This window comes from Hylobates moloch, unplaced genomic scaffold (assembly GCF_009828535.3).
Source record: "Hylobates moloch isolate HMO894 unplaced genomic scaffold, HMol_V3 SCAFFOLD_23, whole genome shotgun sequence".
NCBI lineage: Eukaryota > Metazoa > Chordata > Mammalia > Primates > Hylobatidae > Hylobates > Hylobates moloch.
Window position 1 is genome coordinate 24,817,177 of NW_026652298.1, and position 16,754 is coordinate 24,833,930.

At 38.2% G+C, this 16,754-nt stretch overlaps 1 protein-coding gene and 1 non-coding gene across 4 annotated transcripts in view; both read left to right on the top strand.

Moving 5' to 3' along the window:
- Positions 1-16,754, top strand: part of SMG1 (SMG1 nonsense mediated mRNA decay associated PI3K related kinase) — a 112,942-nt gene that overhangs the window by 42,388 nt on the left and 53,800 nt on the right. For all 3 annotated transcript variants that reach the window (XM_032144649.2, XM_058434243.1, XM_058434244.1), the window contains 14 exons: positions 491-588; positions 2,320-2,493; positions 4,951-5,175; positions 7,415-7,516; positions 8,241-8,510; positions 12,211-12,341; positions 12,496-12,657; positions 13,352-13,470; positions 13,950-14,037; positions 14,127-14,228; positions 14,842-14,982; positions 15,531-15,730; positions 16,109-16,305; positions 16,474-16,638. In XM_032144649.2, the coding sequence (XP_032000540.1) occupies positions 491-588; positions 2,320-2,493; positions 4,951-5,175; positions 7,415-7,516; positions 8,241-8,510; positions 12,211-12,341; positions 12,496-12,657; positions 13,352-13,470; positions 13,950-14,037; positions 14,127-14,228; positions 14,842-14,982; positions 15,531-15,730; positions 16,109-16,305; positions 16,474-16,638 (2,174 nt within the window). The remainder of the gene's footprint in view (positions 1-490; positions 589-2,319; positions 2,494-4,950; positions 5,176-7,414; positions 7,517-8,240; positions 8,511-12,210; positions 12,342-12,495; positions 12,658-13,351; positions 13,471-13,949; positions 14,038-14,126; positions 14,229-14,841; positions 14,983-15,530; positions 15,731-16,108; positions 16,306-16,473; positions 16,639-16,754) is intronic.
- On the top strand, positions 14,567-14,670 carry LOC116462832 (small nucleolar RNA U13). Its single transcript, XR_004246483.1, has one exon. It is a non-coding gene; the product is annotated as a small nucleolar RNA U13 (small nucleolar RNA).

The window sequence follows — 16,754 nt, forward strand, 5'->3', positions numbered from 1 at the left end:
CTTGTCTCATTTGCACATTTCAGCTTGTTTCAAGTGTCATAGTTTCTCGTAACTTACTTGGTGTGATAAACTTTTGAAAATAGGATATTCAGGTGATAGTGATCTGTTTCATTTTCACTGAGAAGATGAGTATACACCTTTAATGGTTAGATGTGGCCCTAGGATTAGCCAGGCCAATGGTAGATTGTGGCATTTTAGTCTTAAGTCATGTGTACTGACAATATAGATATGAAATTTACTGAAAAAGTAAGTAAATAACATTTACATGTTAATTTCTGCAGAAATTAAAGAGGTATTAATTAAAGAGGTATTGGTTAATCGTGATCAGCATGTTTAACAGTCTTAATTTTATGATATAGGACATGTTTTAGGGTATGCTGCTTGAAAACCAGATACCTCTTAAAACAAGGCTCTTATACTTTTTTAATTTGGATTTTTTGGTGTTTTTTTTTCCCCCCTACCCTCTCACAATTTCTTATATGATTCCAAGGGTGGTTGCAGAGTTTGGAGCCATTTTGGGTAGCTGATCTTGCATTTTCTACCACTCTTCTTGGTCAGTTTCTAGAAGACATGGAAGCATATGCTGAGGTGAGTATATAGAAAGCTGTTTCTTAAAATTTTGGTTAAGAAAAAAATCTTAAATTGTGCTAGACTTATTTTAAAATAGCTCAGACCTCCTGACATTTAAGCAGAAATTGCAAGCCCATTGCAATATTTTAAACTTTTTTTTTTTTTTGAGACAGAGTCTTGCTCTGTCACCCAGGCTGGAGTGCAATGGCATGATCTCGGCTCACTGCAACCTCCACCTCGTGGGTTCAAATGATTCTTCTGCCTCAGCCTCCCGAGTAGCTGGGGTTACAGGTGCCCGCCACCACGCCCAGCTAATTTTTGTATTTTTAGTAGAGACAGGGTTTCACCATGTTGGCCAGGCTGGTCTCAAACTCCTGACTTCAGGTGATCCACCCGCCTCGGCCTCCCAAAGTGCTGGGATTATAGGCGTGAGCCCCCGCACCCAGTCAATATTTTAAGCATTTATTTCAGATGTGTTTAAGTTACCAGGAGAATTACTGGAGAGACTAAAAGAAATGTTGCAAGCTTTGTATTTCGCAAAGCTTTACGTACTCTTGGTAGCTGGTATTTTTCTAAAGACATTTTTTGTTATTTATTTTTATTGTTTGTTCCCAGTCTTCAGAGTCTTAAAGCAAATTGATGTTGTGTTATAAAAAAAACACAAAACACCAAAAGCCCCTAAAGATTTTCCTCTTACATATGTACAGGAGATCTTGAATCGTACTTTGGAGGACAAGCCTTGGCTTCAGCCAGCTTTCGTGGCTGTACGAATATAGCGTAGGAGCTTTAAGAGTGCTGCTGAAGCCTCTGTTACTGGTACTTGGCTTTTCTGGCCCCCACTGTCGTGGCTTAACTCTGTGCCATCTCTTATCTGAATCTGCTTGTGTTTCTCCCCTATTCAGATCAACCAATCAAGGCTCCCATAAAGATTTTAGCCTCATCTTGTTTTTTTCATCTTTGCTGCTTGTAGTCAACAGGAATTCAGTACCTTTAGCTGTACTGATGTGTTTACTCTTTCCTAGAAAAGCAAGGAAATGTTTTCCTTCTGTGTTTTTTTTCCTTTGTCCCCACACCTAAACATCTTTTTTCACAGCCCATGTTTAAAGCTGATCTACCTCTCATAAGCCACACATTCTAGTTTGTAGAGATGCTTCCCCTTGTTATCCTTAAGATCTCATTCTCTTCTGTTATTTTGGTTCTTAATTTTAGGTAGATGTATATACATTGGTTCTAGTATCCCAGTTTTTGCGAATCTTGTCCTTTTCATATATCGTACTTCCTCAGTTACACATCTGTAGACCAGGTCTTATAACCTCCCTTTGCTCTTCATGTGCATGCTCTTGGTTTGGAGGACTTACTGTTGAGCTGAGTGGCTCAGAGAATACCTAGAATGAGATTTTTAGCCAAAAACTAATTTCAGGAGTGGCAAAAGCTTCCGTCTTCATTTATACCTACATATAACTAGAGCATATGTGCTAGAATTGATTTTTCCCCAACAGCTTTCTGAGTTGATATAAGAGATTATTTCCTTAATTTATTGTCTATTGGGTTTAATGTTGGCTTTTTGAAATAATTTGGTAAAACCCATTTTTATATTTAGAGTTGTGAATATTCTCATGGGCCACAGTTCTCTTTCTAAAAGCCTAAAAATCTATTCTAAAATGAATTGATTGAAATATTTTAGAGTTTTGTTTTTTTTTTTTTTAAACAATGTACTACTTATTAAGAATGCTGTGAATTCACATCTAGGACCTCAGCCATGTGGCCTCTGGGGAATCAGTGGATGAAGATGTCCCTCCTCCATCAGTGTCGTTACCAAAGCTGGCTGCGCTTCTCCGGGTGTTTAGTACTGTGGTGAGGAGCATTGGGGAACGCTTCAGCCCGATTCGGGGTCCTCCAATTACTGAGGCATATGTAACAGATGTAAGTGCTTTTGGGCATTTCAAGTGTCATTCAAAAATAAAATTGTTTCACATTGTAAATGCTTCTCTTTACCTGGTGAACTGTTATTAATCATTTATTTAGTATGTATGTATGTATGTATGTATGTATGTATGTATGTATGTATGTATATATTGTCTGACTGCTTTCTTAAATAACCAGAAAAGTAAGGAATCCTGTTATATCTCATCCTCCTTTCATCCAACTCCCCTACCCTCCCATGACAAAAGGCCACTCTGAATTTTTAAATCTTATTCTTTCGTTTTTAAATAATATTTATTATAATTTTACTTTTAAATTATTGGGTTTCCTTTTAGTTTTTCAACATACTACGAATAGCACACTATAGGAAAAGCCTCAGAAAGTAATCTTCTCTGAGCATAAGATGGAACTCATATGAAAACTTACATGCCTTTATATTCTTTGATAGCCTGATATCAAAGAACATAAACAAATTAAAAATGAGGTAGCTAGATTGCCACACTTCAGCAGCCTCAAACATTAGCTGCACTGTATGTAGCACATCCAATGAGGGTTCAGTGGAAAAGACACAAGAAATGAACCCCAGGCATTGTACTCTGCTTTGAATAAGGAGAAAGAAGCATGTGTGATACAGTCATAAAAGACTTAATCTAACTGATGAAAATTTTACTGTTAGGGTAAAACTTGCTTTTAGGATCAGATACTTTTGCTGAACATGTTGCTAGATAAAATAGGATATTGATTATATAGGTATATAAAATTTTTAGTAAGTTGTGTATTTGAGCAGAAATGTCAGAACTTAAAGATAAATGAAACCAGCATATTGGTATTTTTAACCAATATGGTTTCAAAATGGTTTAATATCTTTGCTTCATTTTTAATGTCTAAAAGGTGGTTGAAGCCTGTACAGAGTTGAAATAAAAAGCCATTAATTCAGACATTAAATAAAAGGGACATAATTTATAGGATAGGTGTATATTGATTTATGAGGATCTTTTAGGCCTTTGAGAATGGTAGAATGATGTTTGTTTGTTTTTTTTTTTTGGGGGGGGAGCTAGAGCCTCACTCTGTCACCCAGGTTGGAGTGTAGTGGTGCAGTCATAGCTCACTGTAGTCTTGAACTCTTGGGCCCATGTGAACCTCCCACCTCACTCAGCCTTACAAGCGAGTGTCACCATACCCAGCTTTTTTTTTCTTTTTAAAGTGAGGTGGTGCCATCACGACTCAGCGCAGCCTCTATCTCTTGGGCTCAAGTGATCCTCCCACCATAGCTCCTGCTAATTTTTTATTTTTGTAGAGATGGAGTCTCAGTGTTTCCCAAGCTGGTCTTGAACTTTTGGCCTCAAGCAGTCTTCCCACCTCAGCCTCCCAAAGTGTTGGGATTATAGACATGAGCCACTGTGCATGGCCAAGAATCCTTCCCCCTCAGCCCCCATTTTATTTATTTATTTATTTATTTTTTTTTAGAGACATGATCTCTGTTGCCCAGGCTGGAGTGCAGTGGCACGATCTTGGCTCACTGCAGCCTTGACCTCCCAGGCTTAAGTGATCCTCCCACCTCAGCCTCTCAAGTAGTTGGGACTACTGGTGCAAGCCACCACGCCCAACTAATTTAAAAACAAATTTGGTAGAGATGAGGTGTTGTTATGTTGACATGGCTGGTCTCAAACTCCTGGACTCAAGAGAACCTTCCAGCGAATCCTCTCAAAGTGCTAGGATGATAGATGTGAGTCACTGTGCCCAACCTCCAAGGATACTTTTAATGAAAACTATGGGTAGACTAAATAAAATCCTGTATGTATTGGTTGTTAAATATTATAGAAATATTTTTTAACCTTTGCTCTGTTTTCTCCCCTATTTTATTAGAAATTTAGTACACAATTATTGGCCATTATAGTTAAGTGGGGGATTTTGTTTGTGTGTGTATTGGAAATAATATGATTTTTGAAGATATTATGTGGTAAGCATGAGAGTGCTTATCTTTCAAAAGAGACCATCAGTAGATAGAAACTTTAATAAGCTTAAAGTGACTTGTATGTTTAGTTTTAAAAGACTGATTCCCAAAAGCCCTAGAGCTAGCTTGGTGTAGTATGTGTGGGCAGGCTATTCCCATGCTGTCAATACCATTACTGTCGTGGTGTATTTCATGATAAAGATTCTGAGCTTCAGCCATTTAGTGACATTGGGAGAAATGAAGTTGGGTATATGGGAAATAGAGGATGGCACATTCCATTTCCTGTCATAATAGCACTTTAGGATTTTTTAGCCAAGATCATATTTACATACTGTACTAAAGATATCAGTATTATTCAACTACTGAGAACTAGAATATTAAGAGACTGCTGGCAAGGCAAGCAGTTAATTTTCAGTTGAAATTGCATTAAATAAAAAGTATTTTCTCGCTTTGTGGAAGCATGTGAATTTTTTTAAAAAGCTGCTTGTTTTCCCCATTTACAGGTTCTGTACAGAGTAATGAGATGTGTGACGGCTGCAAACCAGGTGTTTTTTTCTGAGGCTGTGTTGACAGCTGCTAATGAGTGTGTTGGTGTTTTGCTCGGCAGCTTGGATCCTAGCATGACTATACATTGTGACATGGTCATTACATATGGATTAGACCAACTGGAGAATTGCCAGACTTGTGGTACCGATTATATCATCTCAGTCTTGAATTTACTCACGCTGGTATGTGAATTATTCTTTTCCTTTTTAATGTGTTGGTTTATTCAGGCCCTTAAATCGATATGTAAGAAATTAAGGGCTTTGTCTGGGCATGGTGGCTCATGCTTGTAATCCCAGCACTTTGGGAGGCCAAAGCAGAAGGATTGCTTGCATCCAGGAATTCTGGCACAGCTTGGGCAATGTAGTGAGACCCCATCTGTACAAAAAGTCAAAAATTAGCTTGCTGTAGTGGCGTGCACCTGTAGTCCTAGCTACTCGGGAGGCTGAGGGAGGAAGATTGATTAAGCCCAGGAACTTGAGTTGAAGTGAGCTCTGATTGTGCCACTGCACTCAGCCAAGGTAAAAGGCCCTGTCTCCAAAAAAGAAAAAAAAATAAGGGTTTTGCTTTATTATATTATTTTTTAGAGTACATTCATCAGTCTTATAATCTGTGCTTTCATTTTAGTGTCTATTTACTTTTATTTTTAATGCAATTTTTTTTTTTTTGAGACAGGTTCTCACTCTGTTGCACAGGATGAAGTGCAGTGGCATGATTTTGGCTCACTACAGCCTTGACCTCTTGGGTTCAGGTGATCCTCCCACCTCAGCCCCCCAGGTAGCTAGGACTACAGGCGTGCACCACCGCACCTGGCTAATTTTTTGTATTATTTTGTAGAGATGGAGTTTTGCTGTGTTGCCCAGGCTGGTCTTGAACTCTTAGGCTCAAGCAATCCACCTGCCTTGGCCTCCCAAAGTACTGGGATTATAGGCATGAGCCACTCTGCCAGACCTCTATTTTTAGTGGTTGATAGCTAGTCTCGGTGTAGCTTTACTCGTTTTTTTTGAGGAAACATTGCTCTATGCACCAGATTCTTTCTTTTTTTCTTTTCTTTTTTTTTGTCACAGGATCTTGCTGTATTCCCCTGGTTGGAGTGCAGCGGTTCAGTCAGTCACTGCAGCCTCAAACTTCTGAGCTCAAGTGATCCTCCCACTCAGCCTCCCGACTATCTGGGACTACAGATGCATGCCACCATGCCTGGCTAACCTTTGTATTTTTTGGAGAGAAGGGGTCTCACTACATTGTCTAGGCTGGCCTCAAGATTCTTGGTCTCAAGTAATCCTCCTGCCTTGCCCTCCCAAAGTGCTGGGATTACAGGTGTGAGCAATCATGCCTGGCCTCCTTTAATTTCCTTCTTTTTTTTTGTTTTTTTGAGATGGAGTTTCGCTCTTTTGCCCAGGCTGGAGTGCAGTGGCGCAATTGTATTTTTAGTAGAGACAGGGTTTCACCATGTTAGCCAGGATGGTCTCGATCTCCTGATCTCGTGATCTGCCTGCCTTGGCCTCCCAAAGTGCTGGGATTACAGGTGTGAGCCACTGCGCCCGGCCGGCCTCCTTTAATTTCTTAGCCATAAATATCCTCCCCCCACTTTTATTATGGACATTCTGAAGCACATAAAAATAGGGAGCATGGTATAATAAATTTGTACATACTTAACACAGCTTCTATAATTAGAAACAAATGGCCCATCTGGTTTCATCTAGGCCTCTTTGCTATCCTTTCATCTCCAACTGGATTATTTTAAAGCAAATTCTAGATGACATCCTGCTGAGCATTTCTGCCAGAATTACACCTCTTTTTGCTAATGTGAAAAAATGCCCATGATAACTGTAAAATACGTGTGTCCTATTTAGGTGTCTAAACACTTTAATGTCACAGTATTAGGCTTTAAAATATAGCTTAGATATATTTTTCTAAATTAAAAGACTTTATTTTTTAGATACACAGAAAATTGAGCAGAAAGCAATGAGTTCCCATATACCTTCTTCATCCCAACAGTTTCCCCTCATTAACATATTGTGTTAGTGTGGTACATTTATTACAAAGGAGCGAATATTGATATTAACTAATTTTATAGTTTACTTTGTGTTATGTATTCTATGGACTTTAACATGTGTAATGACATGTATCCCCTATTACCACTATCATACAGGATAGTTTCACTTCCCTAAAAATCTTTTATGTTCTACCCACTCCTTCCTCGTTCCCTCTCCCCACTCCTCCCTCCGTCCATCTTAAGCCCATGGCAACCCCTGATCTTTTTACTGTCTCCATCGTTTTGCCTTTTCCAGAATGCCATGTAGTTGGAGTCATAGTATGTAGCCTTTTCAGTTGGCTTCTTTCACTTAACAGTGTGCATTTAAGGTTTCTGCATGTCTTTTTGTAATTTGAGAAGCTCATTTTAAAAAAATTTTATTCTTTTAGATTGTTGAACAGATAAATACAAAACTGCCATCATCATTTGTAGAAAAACTGTTTATACCATCATCTAAACTACTATTCTTGCGTTATCATAAAGAAAAAGAGGTAAGTAATACATTGATAATGAATTTTGACAACTTGAGTCACTGAAGAGTTGGACCTAATGTTGCTTACCAGGTTATATAAGTGAAATTTAGTGAAATGTGAAATGTTTGATTTAGAATATAGTGATTGTATTTGTTCTTTTAAATTTCTATTTCTTGATAATCATACTGAATACTTTCATGAATGATGTGCCAGATACTCTTTTCAGACTATGCATCTTTTGCTGTTACTAAATTTATTAAATTTTCATAAGGGTAAAACAAGTTGACACATTTATAAAGTTATAAATTAAGAAGTACTGTATATTTTGTAAGCAAAAATGACTGGCTTTTCAACCACCCCCTAGTCAAATCCACCACAGATTTTCCTGGTAGATTTAAGAAACCCAGTCTTAAACTGCTATTTGCATATGTCTTTTGATGTTGATTATTTAAAAAAAAAAAAAAAAAAAACCGGCCATTTCGGAAATTTCATATTGACAGTTTTCATTTATAGTACTCTTTATTTGTGATAAAACTTTATAGATTTGAGACAGCATACTGATCTGTGTCAATTTTCTGATTGGTTTTTAAGAAATTAAAATATTGAGTATTATGGACAGTGAATTGATCAATCTTAAATTTATTTGTATCATCAGCACTAATACAGATAGTGATTTATTTTCCCTATAATTTTAGAAGGTTTATTTTCCATTTATCGCTTCCTTGAATTTTTTGTTTTTCAGGTTGTTGCTGTAGCCCATGCTGTTTATCAAGCAGTGCTCAGCTTGAAGAATATTCCTGTTTTGGAGACTGCCTATAAGTTAATATTGGGAGAAATGACTTGTGCCCTAAACAACCTCCTATACAGCCTGCAACTTCCTGAGGCCTGTTCTGAAATAAAACATGAGGCTTTTAAGAATCATGTGTTCAATGTAGACAATGCAAAATTTGTAGTTATATTTGACCTCAGTGCCCTGACTACAATTGGAAATGCCAAAAACTCACTAATAGGGGTGAGTCTTTAATTGTAATGACTTTGTTTTATCCACAGTTAAGCCTTTTCTCATTACATATTTATGTATTTCACTGTCATGTCAACATGTCTGCAGAATCACTGTGTGTAACAAACAGCCATATTTAAGACATGCCTGGATAAATAAAATTGTTAGGAATGTTTTCTTGCCATTATATTTAACTTTTCTTCTTTTTCCTTGACAAATCTTGATAAGTTTTTTTATATTAGTTTTATTTTCTAGAAATGTCTTATGAATTTCTCCTATTTGCTCTAGCATGCTTATAGAAAATGTCAATGTTTCTTACAGCTCAAATTTGTGTAGTTGTTTTAAAATGCAGTCTCTTTCTTCTTCCCCTGATACTTTTTTCTTTCTGTCTACTGAAGTTAGGTCTTTTATTTTGGCTGTCTCTTTTCCCTAGGAACATTCATACAGGTTGATCATTCCTTATCTGAAATACTTGGGACTGGAAGTGTTTTAGATTTCGGATTTTGGAATACTTTTTTTTTTTTCGGAGATGGAGTTTCACTCTTGTTGCCCAGGCTAGAGTGCAATGTCGCAATCTCGGCTCGCTACAACCTCAGCCTCCCGGGTACAAGTGATTCTCCTGTTTCAGCCTCCCAAGAAGCTCGGATTACAGGCATGCGCCACCACGCCTGGCTGATTTTTTTGTATTTAGTGGAGATGGGTTTTCACCACGTTAGCCAGGCTGGTTGTGAACTCCTGACCTCAGGTGGTCCACCTGCCTTGGCCTCCCAAAATGCTGGGATTACAGGTTGGCACCACCATGCCCAGCCGGATTTTGGAATATTTTCATAACACTTAAACTGGTGAGCATCCCTAATCTGAAAATTCTAAATCTAAAATGCTCCCAAATTTGAAACTTTTTGAGCACCAGTATGATGCCGCAAGTGGAAAATCCCACACCTGACCTCATGTGATGAGTCCAAACGGTTGTATGTACAAAATTATTTAAAATATTGCATAAAATGACCTTCAGGCTATGAATAGAAGGTGTCTATGAAACATAAATGAATTTCGTGTTTAGACTTGGGTCCCATCCCCCACATATTTTATATATATGCAAGTATTCTCAAATCCAAAAACATACAAAGTCTGAAACACTTCTGGTCCCAAGCATTTTGAATAAGGGATACTCAACCTGTAGTCTTTCTTTAAGGGGGAAAAAAAAAGGCTTTTTTTTTTTTTTTTTTTTTTTTTTGAGACAGAGTCATGCTGTTGTCGCCTGGGCTGGAGTGCAGTGGTGCAATCTCGGCTCACTGCAACCTCTGCCTCCCAGGTTCCAGCAATTCTCCTGCCTCGGCCTCCCTAGTAGCTGAGATTACAGACGCCTGCCACTACGATGGGCTAATTTTTGTATTTTTAGTAGACACAGGGTTTCACCATGTTGGCCAGGCTGGTCTCAAACTCCTGTTGGTTCTTTTTTTTTTTTTTTTTTTTTTTTTTTTTTTTTGAGACGGAGTCTCGCTCTGTCGCCCAGGCTGGAGTGCAGTGGCGCAATCTCGGCTCACTGCAAGCTCCGCCTCCCGGGTTCACGCCATTCTCCTGCCTCAGCCTCTCCGAGTAGCTGGGACTACAGGCGTCTGCCACCATGCCCGGCTAATTTTTTGTATTTTTAGTACAGACGGGGTTACACCGTGGTCTCGATCTCCTGACCTTGTGATCCGCCTGCCTCGGCCTCCCGAAGTGCTGGGATTACAAGCGTGAGCCATCGCGCCCGGCCATGTTTTCTTTTCTTTTCTTTTTTTTTTTTTTAAGTAATTCGACGTGGCCCTGCTCTTCATTTGTATTTATTGTTTATGGTTTGTGTATTTCTTCTTCCTATTGGACCACACAGAGTTGAAAAACATTATTTTTAATAGAAAGTAATAGGTGTAGGCTGGGCATGGTTGCTCACACCTGTAAACCCAGCACTCTGGGAGGCCAAGTTGGGCTGATGACTTGTGGTCAGGAGTTTGAGACCAGCCTGGCCAACATGGTGAAACCTCGCCTCTACTAAAAATAGAAAAATTAGCCAGGGGTGGTGGTGCATACCTGTAATCCTAGCTACTTTGGAGGCTGAGGTAGGAGAATTGCTTGAACCTAGGAAGTGGAGGTTGCAGTGAGTTGAGATCACACCACCGCACTCCAGCCTGGGCAACAGAACCAGACTCTGTCTCAAAAGGAAAAAAAAAGAGAAAGAAAGTAGTGGACATAATTAGGGAATAAAGTCTTTAGGAGGAAAAAGGTAAAATTTGATGTTTGCGCTTGCATGTGCTCCATGTTGTTTGATTGGTTTGCCTTGTATAATTCCATAGCTGCTTTGCTTATTGCCAGTTACAGCTTATGTTTGAAGTCACAATAAACTCTTCTTCAAACATGAAAGTTTGATTTTTGAGGAATTCACATTATTTACAGATTCAAAGATGTTTATGTCCTGTACTCTAGAAATAAGGACAAAGTGGGTGGGGATGGGGCAGTCAGGTGGAATGTCTTGGCAGTGTAAAGGAAAAAGATGGATGGAAAAGGTGTAGAGTGGCAGGATGTACCTTTGTTTCCTTATTGAACAGGGCACCTTGCCATTTGCAGTTATATGAAAAATTGAGGAAATACAGTCTGCTTCCACAAAAGGCACATACAAAGGGCTTTGTTTAGACCAGAGATCAGCAAACTATGGTCCATGGGCGAAATACAGCCCAGCACCTGTTTTTTGTTATTTTAAATGTATAATTCACTGATTTTTAGTATATTCGCAGAAGTGTACAACCATCACAACACTGGCGCCTGTTTTTGTAAAGAAAGTTCTTGTTGGGCTGGGCGCAGTGGCTCATGCCTGTAATCCCTCAGGAGACCAAGGCGGGCAGATCACCTCAGCTCAGGAGTTCAAGACCAGCCTGGCCAACATGGTGAAACCCTGTCTCTACTAAAAAAATACAAAAGTTAGCAGGGTGTGGTGATGGGCGCCTATAATCCCAGCTACTTGGGAGAGTGAGGCAGGGAGAATTGCTTGAACCCCGGAGGTGGAGGTTTCAGTGAGCCAAGATCGCACCATTGCACTCCAGCTTGGGCAATAGAGTGAGAGACTCCGACTCAAAAAAGAAAGTTTTCTTGGAACACAGGTACTCTCATTCCTGTGTTTTGTATGTGGCTGGTGTTTTGTTTTGTTTTGAGAGAGAGAGTCTTAACTTTGTCATCTAGGCTGGAGTGCAGTGGTATGATCTTGGGTCACTGCAACCTCTGCCTCCCAGGTTCAAGCAATTCTCCTGCCTCAGCCTCCCAAGTAGCTGGGATTACAAGTGTGCGCCACCATGCCCAGCTAATTTTTGTAATTTTAGTAGAGATGGGCTCCCGCTGTGTTGCCCAGGCTGGTTTCAAACTCCTGGGCTCAAGTGATCTGCCCACCTTAGCCTCCCAAAGTGCTAGGATTACAGGTGCAAGCCACAACACCTGACCTGTGGCTGTTTTCTTACTGCAGCGATGGATGAGGAGTTGCTGCATTGCACAGAGATGCTATATTGCATGCAAAGGCTTTACTGACTTCACAAAAAAGTGTTGGTCCGAGGTTTAGTGTACTAGATCCCTTCCAATCTGTAATTTTAATTTAAAAATGTCCAAATACCCCTATTTTGAAGGATAAAGTCTGTATGCTTGTGCTTATTTTGGAGAAGCCATAAACTTACTTTGTTTTGTACATGATCAGATGTGGGCGCTATCTCCAACTGTCTTTGCACTTCTGAGTAAGAATCTGATGATTGTGCACAGTGACCTGGCTGTTCACTTCCCTGCCATTCAGTATGCTGTGCTCTACACATTGTATTCTCATTGTACCAGGTACTGTATTTACAAATTTTTCTTAAGAAAAGAACCCCACAAAACATTTTATTTTTTTAATGGATAGATTTTAAAGATGTATGTTGATTTAACTTTGGACTTGCTTGCTTTCTTTGATTAAAGATGAAAAGATAATCTATGCTTTGTCTTTCAGGCATGATCACTTTATCTCTAGTAGCCTCAGTTCTTCCTCTCCTTCTTTGTTTGATGGAGCTGTGATTAGCACTGTAACTACGGCTACAAAGAAACATTTCTCAATTATATTAAATCTTCTGGGAATATTACTTAAGAAAGATAACCTTAACCAGGACACGAGGTAACAGATATTATATAGTATTAACTGTTCCTAACTTTATTAATTTGTCTTTATAATTTGAGAATAAGAAATGTGGATTACAAAAAAATTTTAAAAAATGTGAATTATAGAGGTGAGATAGAGCAGCTTCTTTATTGTCAAACAGCTTATAATTTGGTTTTATTATTTAATCTAGGCTTTCTTATTCTTTCTGAAAAGAAATACATGAAAAATCTCAATCCCCCACCCCCAGTGTTTCATAGAATAGTATATGTAGATTTTTAATATTCTTTGCTTTTTTTTTTTTGAGACGGAGTTTTGCTCACTGCAACCTCTGCCTCCCAGGTTCAAGCAATTCTCCTGCCTCAGCCTCCCAAGTAGCCATGATTACAGGTCCCCGCCACCACACCGAGGTAATTTTTGTATTTTTAGTAGAGATGGTGTTTCACCATGTTGTTGGCCAGGCTGGTCTTGAACTCCTGACCTCAGGTGAGCCACCACACCCGGCTTCTTTGCTATGATCATGCTGCGTTGGGAGGTTTTCTTAAAAGGTACACAACAATTTTGACAGCAATTTCTATAGTTTCATTTTTTATTTTTATTTTTTATTGTTTGAGATGTTTGAAAAACCAAGAGAAAACCAATGTAAGAGTAGGCTTTTAAAGTTTTTTTGTTTTTTTTTAATGTACAGTCAACTGTATATTTTGTGTTTCAGGAAACTGTTAATGACTTGGGCTTTGGAAGTAGCTGTTTTAATGAAGAAGTCCGAAACATATGCACCTTTATTCTCTCTTCCGTCTTTCCATAAATTTTGCAAAGGCCTTTTAGCCAACAGTAAGACTCTGTTTTTTTTTTTTTTTTTTCGATTTTGCTTATCAATCCTTAAAAGGGTCTTTGGTAATGGGAGATGGTCATCAATCGAGCTCTTTTCCTGACCTGAAGATGTGTAATCCTCATTTTAATGACAGATACACAGTCTTGACTTTTTTTCATTCTTAGTATTAGAAAAATGTTTTTGAAGTGATTGTCACATTTTTAAGCTTACGTGAATGTTTATAGTTTGCATATACTTTTACATTTTCTCTCAGAAAAAGTTTTGTGTGATGACAAGTCAGTTACATTACGTGGGTTTTGTTGAATGTATCATTTTTCCAAATGTGACAGTCAGTGAGGATTCTGGACAAGAACAGTGCCTAGTCTATAGTAGGCACTCACTCTTTGTTGAATGAATGAATGGATTCAGATAATTATGACAAACTGGGATATAATTTCTTTTGGCCAGTTGAAAGTAACTGTCTTTTAATGTTTAATAGCTCTCGTTGAAGATGTGAATATCTGTCTGCAGGCATGCAGCAGTCTACATGCTCTGTCCTCTTCCCTGCCAGATGATCTTTTACAGAGGTATGAAATTAATATCATGTCTTTTGACACTAACCCTAATAACCTGGAAATGTTAACACACCTGCTTTGTCTATTTCGTTCTTTCATAGATGTGTTGATGTTTGCCGTGTTCAACTAGTGCACAGTGGAACTCGTATTCGACAAGCATTTGGAAAACTGTTGAAATCAATTCCTTTAGATGTTGTCCTAAGGTATAACAGTTGTTTTGGAGCAAAGACATTCTGTTATATTTACAGCCTCTTGTGGTTGTCTACTTTAGGAGAAGACAAATCACCTATTAGAGCGTTAATGACATCTTTTATGTCCCTGCTTGTCAGTGATTGAAGTGATGTCAAATAATCAAGTTTTGCAGGTCTGCAAGAAAATTAAAAATTTTTAATGAGCTTTATAGGCTCACAATAATTAATATGGAATAACTCATATAGTGCCAAAATATGTTTCTTAGTAGCTCAGATATTTGAAAAACTAAACAGTAATCTTTTATTGTTTTTGATCAAGTTGATTTGGGAGCTTTAAGAGCCTAAACTGGATCCTTTTGTAATACGTAAGCATAATGATTGGGTTTTTATGTTCACATGTTTGATATGCCTCCCTCAAATCCTCTTATGATGTCGGCACATTACCCATCTGAGGTGAATAAAAGGATCTAAAGTTGTAATCACATCTCTGTATCCATTTTAAAGTCTCAATTTTACTATATTTTTACCTCCAGTGAGTTAATAAGTAAATAATCCACTTACAGTATGTGCTAACCTTTTAAGCTAAAACATTTTGCATAACAACAACTTTATTTTCTGTCTACAGCAATAACAATCACACAGAAATTCAAGAAATTTCTTTAGCATTAAGAAGTCACATGAGTAAAGCACCAAGTAATACATTCCACCCCCAAGATTTCTCTGATGTTATTAGTTTTATTTTGTATGGGAACTCTCATAGAACAGGGTAAGGCATTTCTTTGACTATTTTATCTGGGAAACATAATTTTAAGATTCCCTTGACTTTACATGTAGTTTTGAAAAGAAAATATGTTTGGGGGTGGCAGAGTATCAAGTAACATTCTTCTCATATGGGTTATTTTAGTTTTCATCAATAGGAAAATTGCTTTGAAGATAGCATCTGTAGAAACAAAAATGGGCTTTGAAGTTGAGTAATGAAATGTGGTTAACGGTTAACTGATGTGATGTCATTAACACTTTGGGGAATGGGGTGGGGGTGGGTATATTCTAGAGATGCTTAGTTGCATTGAATGAGTTTCATTCCTGACTGGCATGAGCCATTTACCCTAACCATCCTTCCACACTGTACCTCATCCTGTTAACTATCAAAGACCTCAAAATGAGAGGGGGGGACATAATGCTTCTCAATTTCATAGGTTTTGCCTTTTTTGGAGTAGGGAAAATTACAGTTCCTTATTCCCATTCCCCTTGCATTTTTTTCGTTATTAAAATGAAGTTGTCATTGTCTTTTAAATATGAAACTACTTTTCCCAGGAAGGACAATTGGTTGGAAAGACTGTTCTATAGCTGCCAGAGACTGGATAAGCGTGACCAGTCAACAATTCCACGCAATCTCCTGAAGACAGATGCTGTCCTTTGGCAGTGGGCCATATGGGAAGCTGCACAATTCACTGTTCTTTCTAAGCTGAGAACCCCACTGGGCAGAGCTCAAGACACCTTCCAGACAATTGAAGGTAACTCACTCAAGCTTTGTGATGTGAATACTTTCAAAGCCTTATTAAGAAATAATGGATTTTTAAGTCTTTGTTAAAGATTTGAGAGAATATGATTTTTTTGAAAAAAGTCAATAATTTTCAGGTATGTTTGTTAGAATAAGCTTTCATTGAATAATTGCGTTGGAAATATGTTTTTTTCCCAAAGCTTATGGGAGTTGTGTGGAAAAATATATGTATATATTTTTCCCCTAAAAAGATCTTTCATGTTGAGATTTTTTATTTTTAAATGATGGGTAGACAGAGGATACTTGATAAATGTGAATTTCTCATAAAAAATTCACACTTATTCTAGGAACTTAAGTTTTTAAAAATTCAGAATGTTGTCTTTGCTTTCAGGTATCATTCGAAGTCTCGCAGCTCACACATTAAATCCTGATCAGGATGTTAGTCAGTGGACAACTGCAGACAATGATGAAGGCCATGGTAACAACCAACTTAGACTTGTTCTTCTTCTGCAGTATCTGGAAAATCTGGAGAAATTAATGTATAATGCATACGAGGGATGTGCTAATGCATTAACTTCACCTCCCAAGGTTGGTTTCTGTGAGATAGTATTGTTTTATAGCAGTTTAATGGTCACAGCTGGCAGTATGTGCAGAGCTGAAATCACAATAGACTTGTGTATTTGGTTTATATATAGGTGAGACATCCTTACCTACAAATTGAACCAGTCCTGAGCTTTTCTTTCTCTTATCGTAAAGGTCATTAGAACTTTTTTCTATACCAATCGCCAAACTTGTCAGGACTGGCTAACGCGGATTCGACTCTCCATCATGAGGGTAGGATTGTTGGCAGGCCAGCCTGCAGTGACAGTGAGACATGGCTTTGATTTGCTTACAGAGATGAAAACAACCAGCCTATCTCAGGTAAAGTGGTGTGTTTGCAGTTCATTTTAAGTCTGTTAATAAGAAAAACATGGTTTAATTCCTTTGGTATGATTTAATCTATGGGTAAAATAAGTTAAAGTTTGGATTCATTTTCA